The following is a 17,432-nucleotide window of genomic DNA, read 5'->3' as shown; positions in this document are numbered from 1 at the left end:
TTGACTTAAAATGCTTCCAATTTGAGTACGTGTCTCTCCTTTCTCATCCTTTATTGCAATAATTTTTGTTCTTCTTTTTTTCGCTTTAAGATAATTTGCCAATAATCTTCCCGCCTTATTTGAATTTCCATAATGCAAAATTTGTTGGGAAAACAAATCATTCCTTACAAATTTTGATGATATCTCATTATTATATTTACCTTTTGCTTTTAATAAAACCTGCAGGGTACTTTGCTCCCACTTATCAACTAATTTAGCTTCCCAAATGTTTAATTTCTTTCTCCAAATCTGAAAATTGTTTTTTAAGTTGTTTTCTAATATATGCCGAATACAAAATAATATTTCCTCTCATGGTAGCCTTAAATGCATCCCATAATGATTTTATTTTCAATTTAGTGATCAAAATGTGTCTGTTTTAAGAATTTATATTTGCTGTCTATATTTTGCAGTAGTGGTTTTTAGCGCAGGGAGCCTATGAGCATCGAGAGCAGCGCAGCTCCCTGCACTAAAAAACGCTATTGCGGGTTAGTAAAAAGGGAGGGGGTATATTTGTCTATTTTTGTGTAGTTGTTACTGGGGTCAAGGCAGATGACTTTAAAATATGCATATTGCATATTTTAAAGTCATCTGCCTTGACCTCTGGGAAAAAAAAAAAAAAAAAAAACCCTAATACAAATGATAATTAACATTTTCTCTGCTTACAGTGTGCTTTGGGTTTTTTAAAATTTTATTGTTCGTAGATCATTTTGACTTGGTCATTTTAAAAGTAGCTCGCAAGCCCAAAAAGTGTAGGCACCCCTGCTCTAGAATCTTTATTCATATTTTGATTTCATCTCTTTGTTTGGGTTTCACTCTATCATCCCTCATATATTTTGATTTTCTCAATAATGATTAGGTTCAGTTATTCTTTTCATTTTTTTGTTTTTAAGGACCCCTGGGGAAGGCAATTTCATTGCTGAAACACGACCTGTGTAGGGTCTAGTTTCCAGTTATTCTGAGATATGTTGTAATTCTGGTATTGCTCGACAAAGACTGTTGCACTTCTTTGTTTTTAATAAATATTTTTTTAAAAAAGATATCCTGGTTCCACTTTATGTGACTTTGGACACTTTCCTTTTTAGTGTATACCACTGATTATCCCAGGACAAGCAGGCAGCATATTCTCACATGTGGGTGACATCATCCACCGAGCCCTGATATAGACTCTTTAAAAGTGCATCTGTATCACCATTTTAAGAAACTTAGAAAGTTCACGATAGCCCGCAGTGCGCATGTGCGAGTGCCTTCCTGCCTGATGTAGGCTCACGACTGCTCAGTTCTGTTTTGTTCTGCGGAGCATTGAAGTCGCGTTTCTTAATGGTCTTTATTTTTTTATTGCTTGCCTTCCCGCTCTCGTGCTTTTTTGTGTTGTGTCAAGATTCATGAAAGGACTTTTCAATGTCAAGCCACCTCCAATGGTCTGGGACCTCAATGTGGTTCTTGCTAGGTTAATGAAGCCTCCGTTTGAACCAGTGTCTATGGCTCATCTTAAATACCTTAAGTGGAAAGTTATTTTTCTCATCTCACTTACTCTTGTCAGAAGAATGAGTGGACTTCAAGCATTAGTGGCAGATCCACCATTCACAGTGTTTCACCATGACAAAGTGGTACTTCGCACACATCCAAAGTTTCTGCCGAAAATCGACACCGAATTTCATCTCAGTCAATTGTGCTTCCAATTTTTTTCTCTAAACCTCATTCTCACTCAGGAGAAATGGCACTTCACACTCTGGTTTGCAAGCAAGCCTTGGCCTATTATCTCAGCAGGACAAAGCCTCAACTTTTTGTCTCATTTTATCCTAACAAGTTGGGGCATACTATTTCCAAAAGAAAGATTTCTGACTGGTTGGCTTCCTATATATCATTCTGTTATGCTCAGGCTGGGCTGCAACTGCAGTCTCGTGTCACAGCCCATAAGATTTGAGCTATGGCAGCTTCAGTAGCTTTCCTCGATCTACTCCTCTTGACAAAATCTGTAAAGCTGTTCATACATTCATCTCACATTACTGTCTGGAATCTTTTTCCAGATGGGATGGGCACTTCAGCCAGTCAGTATTACAAAATTTATTTTCCTAAACGCCAACACTTCCACAATCCCATTCTGGTTAGCATGGAGATCACCCACATGTGAGAATATGCTGCCTCCTTGTCTTGGGATAAAGCACAGTTACTGTACTTACCGTAACAGGTGTTATCCAGGGACAGCAGGCAGATATTCTCACAACCCACCCACCTCCCCTGGTTGGCGTCTTAGCTGGCTTACTGAACCGAGGAGCCGCGTGCCTAGGTCAGATGAGAAGGAACTTGTGCATACATGGTGCGGGCTATCGCAAACTTTCTAAGTTTCTTAAAGTGTCAATGCACTTTTAAAGTGTCTGTACCGGGGCTCCGTGGATGATGTCACCAGCATGTGAGAATATCTGCCTGTTGACCCTGGATAACGCGTGTTAAGGTAAGTAACATTGCTTTCTTAGTAAGCTGCTTTGAACCAGAATATAGGCTTATGGCAGGATTTAAAATCCTAGCACAGCATAGCATAGCACGATGGTGGGTAGGAAGTTTGCTCCTAGTAAGATTAATCAGAGCTAAGTTAAAAAAAATAAATATCCTCTGTTTGAACTTGAAAGCCTTTTTGAACTACCTGTAAAATCTTTCTCTGCAGCTTAATGACCTTGCCATGCAGCTCATACTAACATGATCTTTTCTGTTTTCTTTTTGTTCCCTTTGTTGGTCTGGTCTGTCATGCAAATCTTAATTTGGCCATGGGCTGTCTTTTCTTCTCCCTGCTTGACTGATCCATCTGTGTATCATGGCCCTATCAGGATGGCATTGTAGCAGAAGAGTCCCAAAACATGCTGTGTATGTCAGCTCCTAACTTGAAGCTTCCTACTTCAAATTGTGCACTACCTAACCAGTCTCTGATCTCTCCAGTGGGGCTGGGTATCCCAAACCTGAACACTGTCAGGCAGGTAAGTCAGCTTTGAAAATCTGAGCATTCTTCTAAGCAGCTAGACCAGGCACTATAACAATAGAACAGGATGGAAAATGCCTTTGTCATTTTCAGCATTACTCCCTAATTTCTGTCCTGTAAAAGTAGCTGGCTGAGAGGAGAAGGGTTAGCCTTTTTCAACTCAGCTATTTTTCCTTAACCCTCCAGACCAGTTGTGTGGGTTTCTGATATTATACAATAGATGGAGACAGGCCTGGTTTAATGACAACCCTCCTGTATGGGACTTGTACAGTTCTTGGAGATCTAGTATTTCTGTCTCCGGTAAATGGAGTATCAAACTTGTACAGACAACAGACCAGGCCAGTCAAAAGTGACCGGAGAATCCTGAACAAGAGGACTGATTTCAGGCTTGGGCTATAAGCATGCAAAACCTGGCAAGATCTGGGTTCCTATTCTTTATCACTCTTTCCTTCCCCTTCTCTATCAGGGAAGCAGTTGGTAAGCAAGTGCATTCCTCTCCTACCTTTGAGGAGAGACCTGAAGACACGGGGCAAAAAGATAGCTATGAGATTCTGAAAATGGTCAGCACATATGATGAAGGCATGGGCACAGGGCAGGTTTGTATTTAGAGAAAATCTTGAGAAACCTTTGGAGGATTTGGGGGTATCCATGAAATCAAGGTAAACCCCCTCCCCCTAAAATAGCCATACTGGGTCAGACCAATGGTCCATCTATCCCAGTATCTTACTTCCAATGGTGGCCAATCCAGGTCACCGGTATCCAGTAAAAACCCAAATAGTAGCAACATTCCATTCTACTGATCCCAAGGCAAGCAGTGGCTTCCTCCATGTTTGTCTTCTGAAGATTAGCCCCAAGGAAGGTTTTCCCTTCAAAGCAAATCTGTAGGACTTCCGTAAGTATTAAGTAAAGTAGACAGCTCTACAAAGAATTAGGTTTCAGGGCAAAAGTCAGGCCTTTGGCAGTGGAAGAAATGCTGGAAAAGATGATGAGGCGCAGGGAGTACCAATATCATATATGAAGTCCATAATATGATCTTGGGAAACCATTGTCTGATGGTGTGTACAAGTAGGTACTACTTTTTTTTTAATTGGAAATTAGCCCAAATTACAGTACTCCCCTGAAATTCACAGGGGTTCCGTTTCAGGAATCCCTGTGAATTTTTAAAAACTGCGTATATGGTTTTTATAGGCAGGAGAGGGCAGTTGGGATGCTGGCAGGTGCAAAACCACTCGCGGTATGCTCCAACCACCTCTTCCTGTTGCTAAAGTCAGGCTACACCAATCAGAAGCTGCTTTGACACACAGCTCCTGATTGGTGTAGCCTGAATTTAGTACAGGAAGAGGCGGTCGGAGAATATCGCGAATCGTGGGGGAACACTGTACCTAGAAATTCATTGCTGGAGTCCAGATGTTGGCTCAGCATTGAATTTTGAAGTATAGCACTGGTAATTTGTTTTAACTGGTTTATTACTAATGGGTGGGATGGGTAGGGAGGGATTCTTTTATGTTTTGATGATTATAAGTAAGAATGTCAAGTGATTTGTAAAATTTATTTTTGATTGAATATTATACACTTGTTGTAAGATATGAAAACGAATAAAGATTTTTTTTTAAAAAAAGAAGTATAGAACTGGTAGCAGTGGTTGGAATGCTGATCACCGGCTGAATATTGTGCCCAAATTGTCTATTCTATTAAGGTTGGGGAAACATCAACAAAGGCTGCAGTAGTCTGTTAGGTTAAGGAATCCATTTGGTTGGAGAACATTTCTAGGTTTTTCTGGCTTTGGAAGTTCAAACACATCCAGAGAAAGGAAAATGGTAAAACCAGAGGGCATAATTTGAGTTTGAGAGGTGGTAGACTCAAGAATAATGTTAGGAAATTCTTCTTTATGGAGAGGGTGGTTGATGCCTGGAATGCGCCCCTGAGGAAGGTGGTAGAGAAGAAAACGGTGACAGAGTTCAAAAAAAGCATGAGATGAACACAGAGGATCTCTAATCAGAAATAATGGTATAGATTGAAGAATTAAGGCCAGTACTGGGTACACTTGCATAGTCTGTGTCCTGTATAAGGCCATTCAATCGTGGATGGGCTGGAGAGGACTGAGATGGTTTAGATGGGCTGGAGTGAGCTTTGATAGAGACTCCAGTAGATGGAACCTAAGCACAGTATCAGGCAGAGCTCTGGGTTTCTGTCCCAGAAATATCTAAGAAAAAGGACAATTCTTTAGTGCCCCTCCAGACCAATACAGGTGGAGACTGAGACAGAATCTTTTGGCAGTAATACAAGTAGCTGTGCTTCCCCCTAGAATAACCACTCTGTTTTCAGTCTCAGCAGATGTGTGGTAAGATATAGCCAGTCTTCCCTTGGTTAGTGTAGGCCTGTTGGAAGTTGTTTAGTGGCCTTCATGTCCCCGTCTGGTGCCGGACTGAGCTTGGGGGGACCCTTTTGGGGGTTCATCTGACCTCGGGGGTGTCACACTCGACGGGTCACGAGTTGAGTCACTCCCCCTATTTCCTCCACCTCCCCAAAATTTTTCTAGAGGTGCCTCAGCTGTAGGCCTTGCCACCGATACCCGCAACCCAGTCAAAAATCACTGTAGGGGTAATGAACTCAACTAATTCACTGTTGAGTGACTAAAGATACAACTGCAAATCTTCAAAAAAAGTCACTCCATGAAAATAAAAAATAAATAAATTTAATTTAATTTACTTGCATCTATAATGGAACTCTGCTCAGAGACATGAAAGTTGACAACTCCACCTCACCACCCAATCATTGCAGTGAACAGGAAGAAGAAGCAAAAATTTGTTTGGCGTAATTGCTATCATAAGAACATAAGCAATGCCTCCACTGGGTCAGACCCGAGGTCCATCGTACCCAGCAGTCCGCTCACGCGGCGGCCCAACAGGTCCAGGGCCTGCGCAGTAGCTCCCTATCTATACCCCTCTATCCCTTTTTCCAGCAGGAAATCGTCCAATCCTTTCTTGAAATCCAGTACCGTACTCTGTCCTATTACGTCCTCTGGAAGTGCATTCCAGGTGTCCACCACACGCTGGGTAAAGAAAAACTTCCTAGCATTTGTTTTGAATCTATCCCCTTCCAATTTTTCCGAATGCCCTCTTGTTCTTATATGTTTTGAAAGTATGAAGAATCTATCCCTCTCTACTTTCTCTATGCCCTTCATGATTTTGTAGGTCTCTATCATGTCTCCTCTGAGTCTCCGCTTTTCCAGGGAGAAGAGCCCCAGTCTCTCCAATCTTTCAGTGTATGAAAGGTTTTAAATGCCCTTAATCATTCGTGTCGCTCTCCTCTGGACCCTCTCAAGTATTGCCATATCCTTCTTAAGGTACGGTGACCAATACTGAACACAGTACTCCAGGTGCAGGCGCACCATTGCCCGGTACAACGGCAGGATGACTTCTTTTGTTCTGGTCGTAATACCCTTCTTAATAATACCCAACATTCTGTTTGCCTTCTTCGCGGTTGCTGCACATTGTGCCGTTGACTTCATTGTTGAATCCACCAGTACACCCAAATCTCTTTTAAGGTTACTTCCCTCTAATACTAATCCCCCCATTTGGTAGCTGAACATCGGGTTCTTGCTCCCTATATGCATGACTTTACATTTCCCTACATTGAAGTTCATCTGCCATTTATTTGCCCACTCTTCCAGTTTGTTTAGGTCCCTTTGTAGGTCTTCACACTCTTCCGTAGTTCTAACCCTTCTACAGAGTTTAGTGTCATCCGCAAATTTTATAACTTCACATTTCGTCCCCGTTTCCAGGTCATTAATAAATACATTAAACAGCAGCGGTCCCAGTACAGACCCCTGCGGAACTCCGCTCGTGACCTTCCTCCAGCCCGAGTAGTGACCCTTCACTCCAACCCTCTGTCTTCTGCCCGCCAACCAGTGTTTGACCCATCTGTGTACGTCCCCTTCCACCCCGTGGTTCCACAGCTTCCTAAGTAGCCGCTCATGGGGTACCTTGTCAAAGGCCTTTTGGAAGTCGAGGTAAATGATGTCTACGGGTTCCCCTTTGTCCAACTGGCTGTTCACCCCCTCAAAGAAGTGCAGTAAGTTTGTTTGGCACGATCTTCCCTTGCAGAAGCCATGTTGGCTCGCTTTCATCAGCCCATTTTTTTCAATGTGCTCGCCGATGCTGTCCTTTATCAGTGCTTCTACCATCTTGCCCAGAACCGATGTCAAACTTACCGGCCTATAGTTTCCCAGGTCTCCTCTTGACCCCTTTTTAAAGATAGGTGTAACATTTGCCATCTTCCAGTCATCCGGGATCTCTCCAGTTTTCAAGGATAGGTTGCAAACTCGCTGGAGTATTCCCGCTATCTCATTTCTTAGTTCTTTTAGTACCCTAGGGTGGATTCCGTCCGGGCCTGGTGATTTGTCGCTTTTCAATCTTTCTATCTGTTGGAGGACATCCTCATGGCTCACCTCTATTGTTGACAGTTTTTCTTCTTGATCACCACGGAAAATCACGTCGGGTTCTGGTACACTGGATGTGTCCTCGCTTGTGAAGACTGATGAGAAGAATTTGTTTAACCTGTCGGCTACCTCTTTTTGCTCTTTTATCACTCCCTTTTTGTCTCCATCATCCAACGGTCCTACTTCCTCCCTCGCTGGTTGCTTCCCCTTAACATATCTGAAGAACGATTTGAAGTTTTTTGCCTCCCTGGCCAGCCTCTCTTCGTATTTTCTTTTCGCTCTCCTAACCACTTGATGACATTCTCTTTGGCGTTTTCTGTGTTCCTTCCAGTTTTCCCCAGTTTGGTCATGTTTAAAATTAATGAGACTTCACCTTTAGTTTAACCGGTATTTAAACTTTATATCGGTTCCCTGTGCACGTCGGAACCAGGAAAAAGTTCAAAGCTAAGTCTCAGTTTTCTCAATATACTTTGAATTGATTTACAAAGAGACTCTTTTTCATAGCTCGAGTAGCTAGTGACAATATAATGAACAACTATGAGTATGAGTTGGAAATTGCATTGAACACTGCGATGATTGGGTGGTGAGGCGGAATTGTCAGCCTTCATGTCTCTGAGTACAGTTCCATTATAGATGCAAGTAAATTAAATTATATTTATTTATTTATTTTTTAAATCTTTATTCATTTTCATATTTTTCAACAAGTGTACAATATTCAATCAAATAATTCGTACAAATCACTTGACATTCTCAATTATTATTGCCAAAAGCATATAAAAGAACCCCCCCTCCCCATCTCATCCATTAGGAATAAACTAATTAAAATATATAGCATACATCCCCATCCCCCATTGAATATATTCTTATGTAATAAAAAGGTGTCTAAGGTGCCTAATCATTATTTATTTATTTATTTTTGATTTTCATGGAGTGACTTTTTTGAAAATTTACCGATACCGGCAAGGCATATGGCTTAGAGAGCCAGTGAAGTCTATTCTGACAGAAAAAAAAAAAATCCTGAGGTGTAGTGCCAGTCTGAAGGGAGCCTTCAATTAACTGTAACTGATTTTTTTTGTTGTTGTTGTTGTTGTTAACAAGCACTTTTCTTTCAGCTAGGTCGCATATTGCGCATTAAGCACTTTTAAAAGGAAAAAAGTGCTTATTGTGCTCCAGACGCAACGTCGATGTGGCCTGTGTGCCAATCGCTGCGAAGGGAAATCCTTGTTGGCTTTGGGTGCTGGTGTCCAGGGATCCCCTTTGCGAGTGCCTCGCATGCCAGCAGCTGACAGTGGGGAAGCCCAAGCTTCCCTTGCTGCCCACACAGGAATTCCCCCAGCTGCTGACAGGAAAATAAGGCTTCCCTTTCCGCCAGTGCTGCTTGGGACTCCCTTGCAGATGCTGCCGGCTTGCCTGCTTTAGTAGCTGGGGTGGTTCGGGCTTCTCAGCCGCTTCAGGCCTCAGAGACGTTTTTTTCGTCAGGGTTTGCTCCGATTTTGGCGGGAAGCGTCTCCATTTTGTCTGCAGCCTCAGGTGACCTTCCCCCTATATTGGAGAGATAGGGGCAGGTTTCTGCTGGATCCACTGCTTGGGCCGCCAGGGGAGTTTCCCCTGATTTTTGTCCTAGCAGAGTCACCCTTTCATTTTCCGCGCTCTATGGCTCTGTCTCACCTTTTCATTTTGCTCACTCTAAGGCTCTATGTCTCGTTAGAGGGCGATAGGGATACTTTGAAGTTGCCAGTTGTGGATGCATTGGTTTCGGCCATCGCAAAATGGCATACAGTGCCAGTTGAAGGCGGCTCGGCTTTGAGGGACTCAGAGGAGCATAGGCGGGAGTCTCTTCTTAAGCAGAATTTTGATGTCACTGCCCTAGCGGTCCAGGCGGTGATGTGTGGCGGTCTGGTGACTCGGGCTTGTTTTCGTTGGGCTGAGCATGTCCTTGAGTCTGATGACTGGTCCTTAGTGGAACAGGAAGTAGCCAAAATTGAGATGGGTGTTTCTTATCTTTCAGATGCTATGTATGATCTGTTGCGGGCAACGGCCAAATCCATGGCTTTCGGCGTGGCCGCTCGTCATACCCTGTGACTCCGGGTTTGGACGGCAAATGCGGCATCTAAGGCTAAGTTGATGAAATTTCCCTTTTGGGGTTCTGTCTTTTTAGCAAGGATTTAGATAAGTTGGTTCAGACTTTAACGGACTCTAAGGTACCCTGTCTTCCTGAAGACCGAGCCTGCCCGCCTGCGTGGGGTGGCATTTGCGTGATTTCCGCAGATACCACCCTGGTCGAGGGGCAGATTCTTGTCTTGCTGCCGGGTCTCCCCGGGGCTGTTTCTTTCAGCGCATGCTATCCTGTTGGGGGAGACGTGATCCCGCCGCCCTCCCCGTTCAATTACTTCTTGCCATCACCTCCCCTGGTGTCAGTTGGTGCCTGGTTACGGGATTTTTACCTGGGGTGGGCCAAATTCATGACGGATCAGTGGGCCCTAGAGGTGATTCGGGACGGTTATGCTTTGGAGTTTTCCCGCTCTTTGCCAGATCACTTTTTTTCTACTCCTTGTCAGGCAGCATGGAAGAAGCGGGCCTTTCGCCAGATGCTTCAAAGGTTGCTAGATCTCAAAGCAGTAGTTCCAGTGCCTCCTCAGGAGTGTTGCACCAGCCAGTATTTTATTTACTTTGTGATGCCCTAGAAAGAGGGAACTTTTCGGCCCATCTTGGACCTGAATGGGGTCAACAGGGCTCTCCTAGTTCCATCTTCGCATGGAGACCCTGAGATCTGTCATTCTGGCGGTTTAGCCAGGAGAATTCCTAACCTTTCTCGATCTGATGGCTTACTTGCGTGTTCCGATTTGCCCCTCCCATCAGCGGTTCCTTCGCTTTGCGATCTTGGGACGGCACTATCTGTTTTGTGCTCTTCCTTTTGGTCTGGCTACAGTTTCGCGGGCCTTCATCAAGATTATGGTGGTCATGGCGGCGGCCTTGCACAAAGAGTGCATTCTGGTTTACCCCTATCTGGACAACTGGTTGATCCAAGCAAAGTCCTTTCAGGACAGCTCCCAAGTTACGGCTCAGGTTGTAGAGTTCCTGCAGTCGCTGGGATGGGTAGTCAACCTGTCCAAGAGCCGGTTGGCTCTGTCTCAGCACCTGGAGTACTGTGGGGTTCTCTTCGACACCAGCTTGGGAAGGTCTTCCTACCGGAGGCCTGAGTGGTTAATTTGCAGTCACAGATTTGCTTTCTGTTGGATTGTCAGCGTCCTCGGGCACAGGATTTTCTACAGGTCTTGGGGGTTGATGGTGGTCAGGTGGGCTCAGGCTTCCATGTACCCACTTCATTATGCGCTTCTTTGGCGGTGATCGCCTCAGACACACGATCTGGACTGTCCCGTCCCTCATTGGGGGTTAGTTCATTGCGTGCACTGGAGGTTAGTCTTTTAATCTGGTTCAGGGAGTGAGTCTGGATCAGCCCCACTGGATCAGCAGTGCTTCTCACGAATGCTAGTCTCCTCGGTTGAGGAGCTCAATGTCTTGTTTGCTTGGCTTAAGGCAGCTGTTCACCGGAGAAGGCGTCCTGGTTGATCAATGATTTGGACACCAGAGCCATTTGGTTGGCATTGCTGGCTTTCTAGCAGCTGCTGAAGGGCAAATTGGTTCGGATTCTCTTGGACAATGCCAAGGCAGTGGCTTATGTCAATCGTCAGGGGGGAACCAAGAGTCGTCTAGTGGTGCAGGAGGCATCTCTTTTCATGGATTGGGCAGAAACTCATCTTCTGGACATCACAGCTTCCCACATAATGGGAGTGGAGAACATCCAGGTGGACTTCCTCAGTCGTCATGTGCTGGATCCTTGAGAGTGGTGTGTCGGTCTAGATGCTTTCGAGTTGATTGTGCAAGCCTGGGGCCTGCCAGTAATAGACCTGTTGGCCACGAGTTTGAACGCCAAAGCACTGAGGTTCTTCAGTCAGTACAGGGATTAATTAACAGGCCAAGGGGCTTGGATGCTCTGGTGCAGCTTTGGCTGACAGACGGCCTGCTGTATGTTTTTCCTCCATGGCCTCTGGTGGGCAGAGTCCTTTGCATTGCTCGACACGCAGGTTGTATGATCCTGGTGGATCTGGATTGGCTCAGGTACCCGTGGTACGAATAACATAGTAACATAACATAGCAGATGACAGCAGATAAAGACCCGAATGGTCCATCCAGTCTGCCCATCCTGATTCAATTTAAATTTTTAATTTTTTTCTTAGCTATTTTTGGGCAAGAATCCAAAGCTCTACCCGGTACTGTGCTTGGGTTCCAACTGCCGAAATCTCCGTTAAAACCTACTCCAGCCCATCTACACCCTCCCAGCCACTGAAGCCCTCCCCAGCCCATCTCCCACCAAACGGCCATACACAGACACAGACCGTGCAAGTCTGCCCAGTACTGGCCTTAGTTCAATATTTAATATTATTTTCTGATTCTAGATCCTCTATGTTCATCCCACGCTTCTTTGAACTCAGTCACAGTTTTACTCTCCACCACTTCTCTCTCAGGAGCGCATTCCAGGCATCCACCACCCTCTCAGTAAAGTAGAATTTCCTAACATTGCCTTTGAATCTACCACTCCTCAACCTCAAATTATGTCCTCTGGTTTTACCATTTTCCTTTCTCTGGAAAAGATTTTGTTCTACGTTAATACCCTTCAAATATTTGAACGTCTGAATCATATCTCCCCTGTCCCTCCTTTCATCTAGGGTATACATATTCAGGGCTTCCAGTCTCTCCTCATACATCTTCTGGCGCAAGCCTCCTATCATTTTCGTCGCCCTCCTCTGGACCGCTTCAAGTCTTCTTATGTCCTTCGCCAGATACGGTCTCCAAAACTGAACACAATACTCCAAGTGGGGCCTTACCAATGACCTGTACAAGGGCATCAACACCTTCTTCCTTCTAATGGCTACACCTCTTTTTATACGGCCCAGCATCCTTCTGGCAGCAGTCACTGCCTTGTCACACTGGCGGGTTTTTGGGGGGTTTTTTTTGGTTCATCTTCTAATGGCAGTTCCTCTTCTGCCCTTCACATTTGACCTTCTGACTCAGAGTCCCATTCCAATGTTCAATCCGGGTCCCTTTTCTCTTACAGCTTACCTCTTGAAAGGGAACGCCTAAGTAAAAAAGGCTATTCAGATAAGGTAATCTCCACCCTCTTGGATTCTCGGAGACTTTCCACTTCTCAAGCTTATGTGCGAGTTTGGGCGTTTCTTTGAGGAGTGGTGGTCTGCTCGTGGCATGGTTCCCTTTAACGCTTATTTGGCTTACATCTTGGAGTTCTTGCAGGATGGCCTGGACTGAGTCCTTACGTGGTCCTCCTTCAGGGTTCAGATTGCGGATTTATCTTCCTTTCGCAGTTTGTTGCATGGTCAGCATTTGGTCTCTTCTCCGGATGTGATTTGATTCATGAAAGCAGCAAAATTGCTCCAGCCACCAGTGTGTCCTTCGGTTCCAGCCTGGGATCTCAATCTGGTTCTCTCAGTGCTTATTTATCCTCCTTTCTAGCATCTTGGCTCCTGTACGTTGAAGGACCTTACTCTTAAGGCGGTGTTCCTGGTGGCCATTACTTACTACACAGGGCTTTAAACTAGGTAAGTTGGGGGAGGGTACGGGCACAAACAATCTACCTGGCGAGCTAAGCTGCCAATACTTTTTTGAGACTAAGGTAAGTAAACACCGATCTGGGTCAGGGGAGAGTATACACACTTTCGAGTCTGGGGTTGGCTCGCATTATAATTCTGGGTCACATTGTAATTCTGGGTCTAAGGAGTACACATTGTAATTCAGGGTCTAAGAGGAGTACACATTGGAATTCTGGGTCTAGGGGGAGTACACATTGTAATTCTGGGTCTAGAGCAGTGGTCTCAAACTCGCGGCCCGGGGACCACATGTGGCCCGCCAGGTACTATTTTGAGGCCCTCGGTATGTTTATCATAATCACAAAAGTAAAATAAAACAGTTTCTTGATCATATCTCTTTAGCTATAAATGACAATATTATTATTAAGACTTAGCCAAAAGGAAAGATTTATAAACTATAAAGAGTTTTACCTCATGCAAAATTGTCATTTCTTTAATAAGACATTAACTATTTTTTTCTGCGGCTCTCCAAGTACCAACAAATCCAAAATGTGGCCCTTCAAAGGGTTTGAGTTTGAGACCACTGGTCTAGAGGGAGTACACATTGTAATTCTGGGTCCAGCGAGAGAACACACATTGCAAATTGTAGTAAAGGAGTTCAAGGAGCCCAAGCGGGAATACCCCCCCAGGATACACACATTTCCGAGTCTGGGATAGAAACACACTGTAGTTCTGGGTCTGGGGAGTCCGGGATAGGTGCACGTTGTAACTCTGGGTCTAGGGAAAGTACAAAACATGCGAATAATGCTAAAGGTGTCTAAGTAGCTCAAGCGGGAACATCCCCACTGAGGCGTAACAAACATATAACAAGGAGGGCTGTGTACGTAAACGCCCACAGTCTGGGAAGCAAGATCCTGGAATTAGAAACAGAAATGAGGAATGCCAACCTGGATGTGGTGGCGATATCAGAGACCTGGCTCACGGACTCCCACGGGTGGGACATGGTCATACCGGGTTACAACTTGCTTCGCCGGGACAGGGAGGGCAAAATGGGAGGAGGTGTAGCATTATATACTAAAGATGACATTAAGGTCACCAGAATCACAGATGTCCACTACACTGGGGAATCCCTTTGGATAAATTTGGCCAGAGGGAAGGACAAATGCCTGTATCTTGGCGTAATATACAGACCCCCAAGACAACAGGATGACTTAGATATGGAATTAATCGGAGATATAGAGAATATCACCTTGCGTGGGGACACAGTTTTGCTAGGTGACTTCAACATGCCTGATGTGGATTGGGACACGTTTTCCTCTGCTTCCGGCAGCAGCAGGAGGCTATTAAACTCTATGAAGGGAGCAAGACTCAGGCAACTGGTGTTGGAACCAACAAGGGATCAGGCAATACTGGACCTGATACTTACCAATGGAGAAAGTGTCACAGAGGTCTCGGTGGGCGACACATTGGTCTCCAGTGACCACAACATGGTATGGTTCAATCTCAGGAAAGGTTTCACTAAATCTACCACACTGACCAAGGTCCTCAAATTCAAGGACACAAACTTCAAAGAAATGGGAGACTTCGTTCACCAGGCGCTACAAAGCCAAGCAGAAACCGATAATGTGGAAGAAATGTGGTCGACTTTGAAAGCCACCATACAAGAAGCAACAAACCGCTATGTTAATTCAGTAAGTAAACGGCGAAGGAACAATAAGCCACAGTGGTTCTCTGCGGTGATTTCGGACCTCATCAAGGAGAAGAAAAAAGCATTCATCTCTTACAAACAATCAGGGAAACAGGACTCTAGGGAAGTCTATCTGGCCAAGTCAAAAGCCGTCAAAACAGCAGTAAGGGAGGCCAAATTCCGCATGAAGGAGTCTCTAGTGAAGAACATCCAAAAAGGAGATAAATCCTTCTTCAGGTATATCAATGACAGAAATAAGAACTCAGGTGGGATAGTACGTCTTAGGAAACCAGACGGAGACTATGTAGAAGCGGACTCGGAAAAAGCCCAACTGTTAAATGAATACTTCTATTCAGTCTTCACCCGCGAGGCGCCAGGACTCGGCCCTCAGCTACAGACAAAGGTTGACGCAGATGATCCGTTTATTAATTTCGAGTTTACACCCAGCGATGTCTACTGCGAGCTGTCAAAGCTTAAGGTTAACAAGGCAATGGGGCCTGACAAACTACACCCCAGGGTGCTCAGGGAGTTGTGTGATGTCTTGGCGGAACCGCTATCCGCGCTCTTCAATCTCTCCCTTAGTACTGGTAACGTCCTGTTGGACTGGAAGACGGCTAACGTCATTCCACTCCACAAGAAAGGCTCCAAGATGGAGTCAGCAAACTACAGACCGGTCAGTCTCACATCAATAGTGTGCAAACTAATGGAAACTCTAATCAAACGCCAATTGGATACGATCCTGAACGAGGAGAATCTACGGGATCCCCGTCAACATGGATTTACTAAGGGGAGATCCTGCCAATCCAACCTGTTCAGCTTCTTTGACTGGGTGACGAGGAAGCTGGATGTTGTGGAGTCCCTGGACATTGTATACCTGGACTTCAGTAAAGCATTCGATAGCGTACCACACCGCAGGTTGCTGAGCAAGATGAGTTCTATAGGATTGGGCGACACATTGATGAAATGGGTTGGGAACAGGCTTGGAGGTAGTCTTCAGAGGGTAGTGGTGAACGGCACCCCCTCCGAAATGACGGAGGTAATCAGCGGAGTGCCGCAGGGCTCGGTCCTGGGCCCGATCCTATTCAACATCTTTATAAGAGACTTGGCAGAAGGGCTGCGAGGTAAAATAACATTATTCGCCGATGATGCCAAACTAAGCAATGTAGTGGGCAAAAGCACAACAGACATAAATTCAATGTCCGACAACATGATGCACGACCTACTCCTACTGGAGCGCTGGTCTAGGTCCTGGCAACTCAGCTTCAATGCCAAAAAATGCAAAGTCATGCACCTGGGCAGCCAAAATCCATGCAAGACTTACACCCTTAATGGCGAGATCCTAACAAGAACTGAAGCAGAACAAGACTTAGGGGTGATCGTCAGTGAGAACATGAAGACTGCCAATCAAGTGGAGCAAGCTTCATCTAAGGCAAGGCAAATCATAGGTTGCATACGCAGGAGTTTCGTCAGCCGTTAGCCTGAAGTCATTATGCCATTGTATAGATCCATGATGAGGCCCCACCTGGAATACTGTGTGCAATTCTGGAGGCCGCATTACCGTAAGGATGTGCTGAGACTGGAGTCGGTCCAGAGAATGGCCACCCGGATGGTCTCGGGACTCAAGGATCTCCCGTACGAGGAACGGCTGGATAAGTTGCAGCTGTACTCACTCGAGGAACGCAGAGAGAGGGGTGACATGATCGAGACATTCAAGTATCTCACGGGTTGCATCGAAGTGGAAGAAGATATCTTCTTTTTCAAGGGTCTCGTGGCAACAAGGGGGCATCTGTGGAAAATCAGGGGCGGGAAACTGCACGGGGACACCGGGAAATTCTTTTTCACTGAAAGGGTGGTTGATCGCTGGAATAGTCTTCCACTTCAGGTTATTGAGGCCAGCAGCGTGCCTGATTTTAAGGCCAAATGGGATAGACACGTGGGATCTATTCACAGAGATAGGTAGGGGAGGGTCATTGGGGTGGGTAGACTAGATGGGCCGTGGCCCTTATCTGCCGTCTGTTTCTATGTTACTCGAAACAGCAAGCCTTTTTGTGTAATCTTCCCTTTCTCTAGGAAGCGGGTCGTGTTGCAGCCAATTCCCTCCTTTCTACCGAAGGTGGTTTTGCCTTTTCATGTCAACCAGTCAGTTGTCCTCCCAGTCTTGGGTAGTTGGGAAGGCTTTTTGGAGCAGAGACAGTTGTGCAAATTGGATATCTGTAGGGTCCTTTGCGTTTATATTCAGCGGACCCAGGAGTTCCGTCAGTTAGATCGTATTTTGTCCTTTTAGCTGGCTCTTCTAAGGGGGATGGTGCCGTGAGACACAGAGCAGGAGGAGAGGCGCCGGTGCCAGCCGACTGCCTACTGGACATGCCTGAGGCACATCCTATAGGCAGTCAGCCAGCGCCGTTCCTCTCCGCGCTTCTTCCCTTCCAGCACACACACACTTCCCTCTCCCTCCCCCCCCTCCCCCCCCGCCCGGTGGCTGTCTGGAGGGCCATCCCGAATGCATGTGACATCATTGTGTCAACGTCCGAACACTTCTGGATGTCTCAAACCATAGCCAGCACGTTTAGTGTACCGTGGCTTGGCAAAGTTTGCGAGGCACTGGTTTAAGGGGTACTGCTTTGGTACATAACCACAAGTCTGGGTTGTCTGGGCATACTCTATGGGTAGGGAAATTAGGTATGTCATATG

At 45.5% G+C, this 17,432-nt stretch overlaps 1 protein-coding gene across 7 annotated transcripts in view; it reads left to right on the top strand.

The window, feature by feature from the left end:
• TNRC6A (trinucleotide repeat containing adaptor 6A) overlaps positions 1 to 17,432 on the top strand; it is a 331,359-nt gene that overhangs the window by 224,622 nt on the left and 89,305 nt on the right. For all 7 annotated transcript variants that reach the window (XM_033914459.1, XM_033914462.1, XM_033914457.1 and 4 more), the window contains one exon: positions 2,862 to 3,008. In XM_033914459.1, the coding sequence (XP_033770350.1) occupies positions 2,862 to 3,008 (147 nt within the window). The remainder of the gene's footprint in view (positions 1 to 2,861; positions 3,009 to 17,432) is intronic.

This window comes from Geotrypetes seraphini, chromosome 11 (assembly GCF_902459505.1).
Source record: "Geotrypetes seraphini chromosome 11, aGeoSer1.1, whole genome shotgun sequence".
NCBI classification, from domain to species: Eukaryota; Metazoa; Chordata; class Amphibia; order Gymnophiona; family Dermophiidae; genus Geotrypetes; species Geotrypetes seraphini.
The sequence above is the reverse complement of the archived record's forward strand: the minus strand, read 5'-3'. Positions and strand labels throughout refer to the sequence as shown.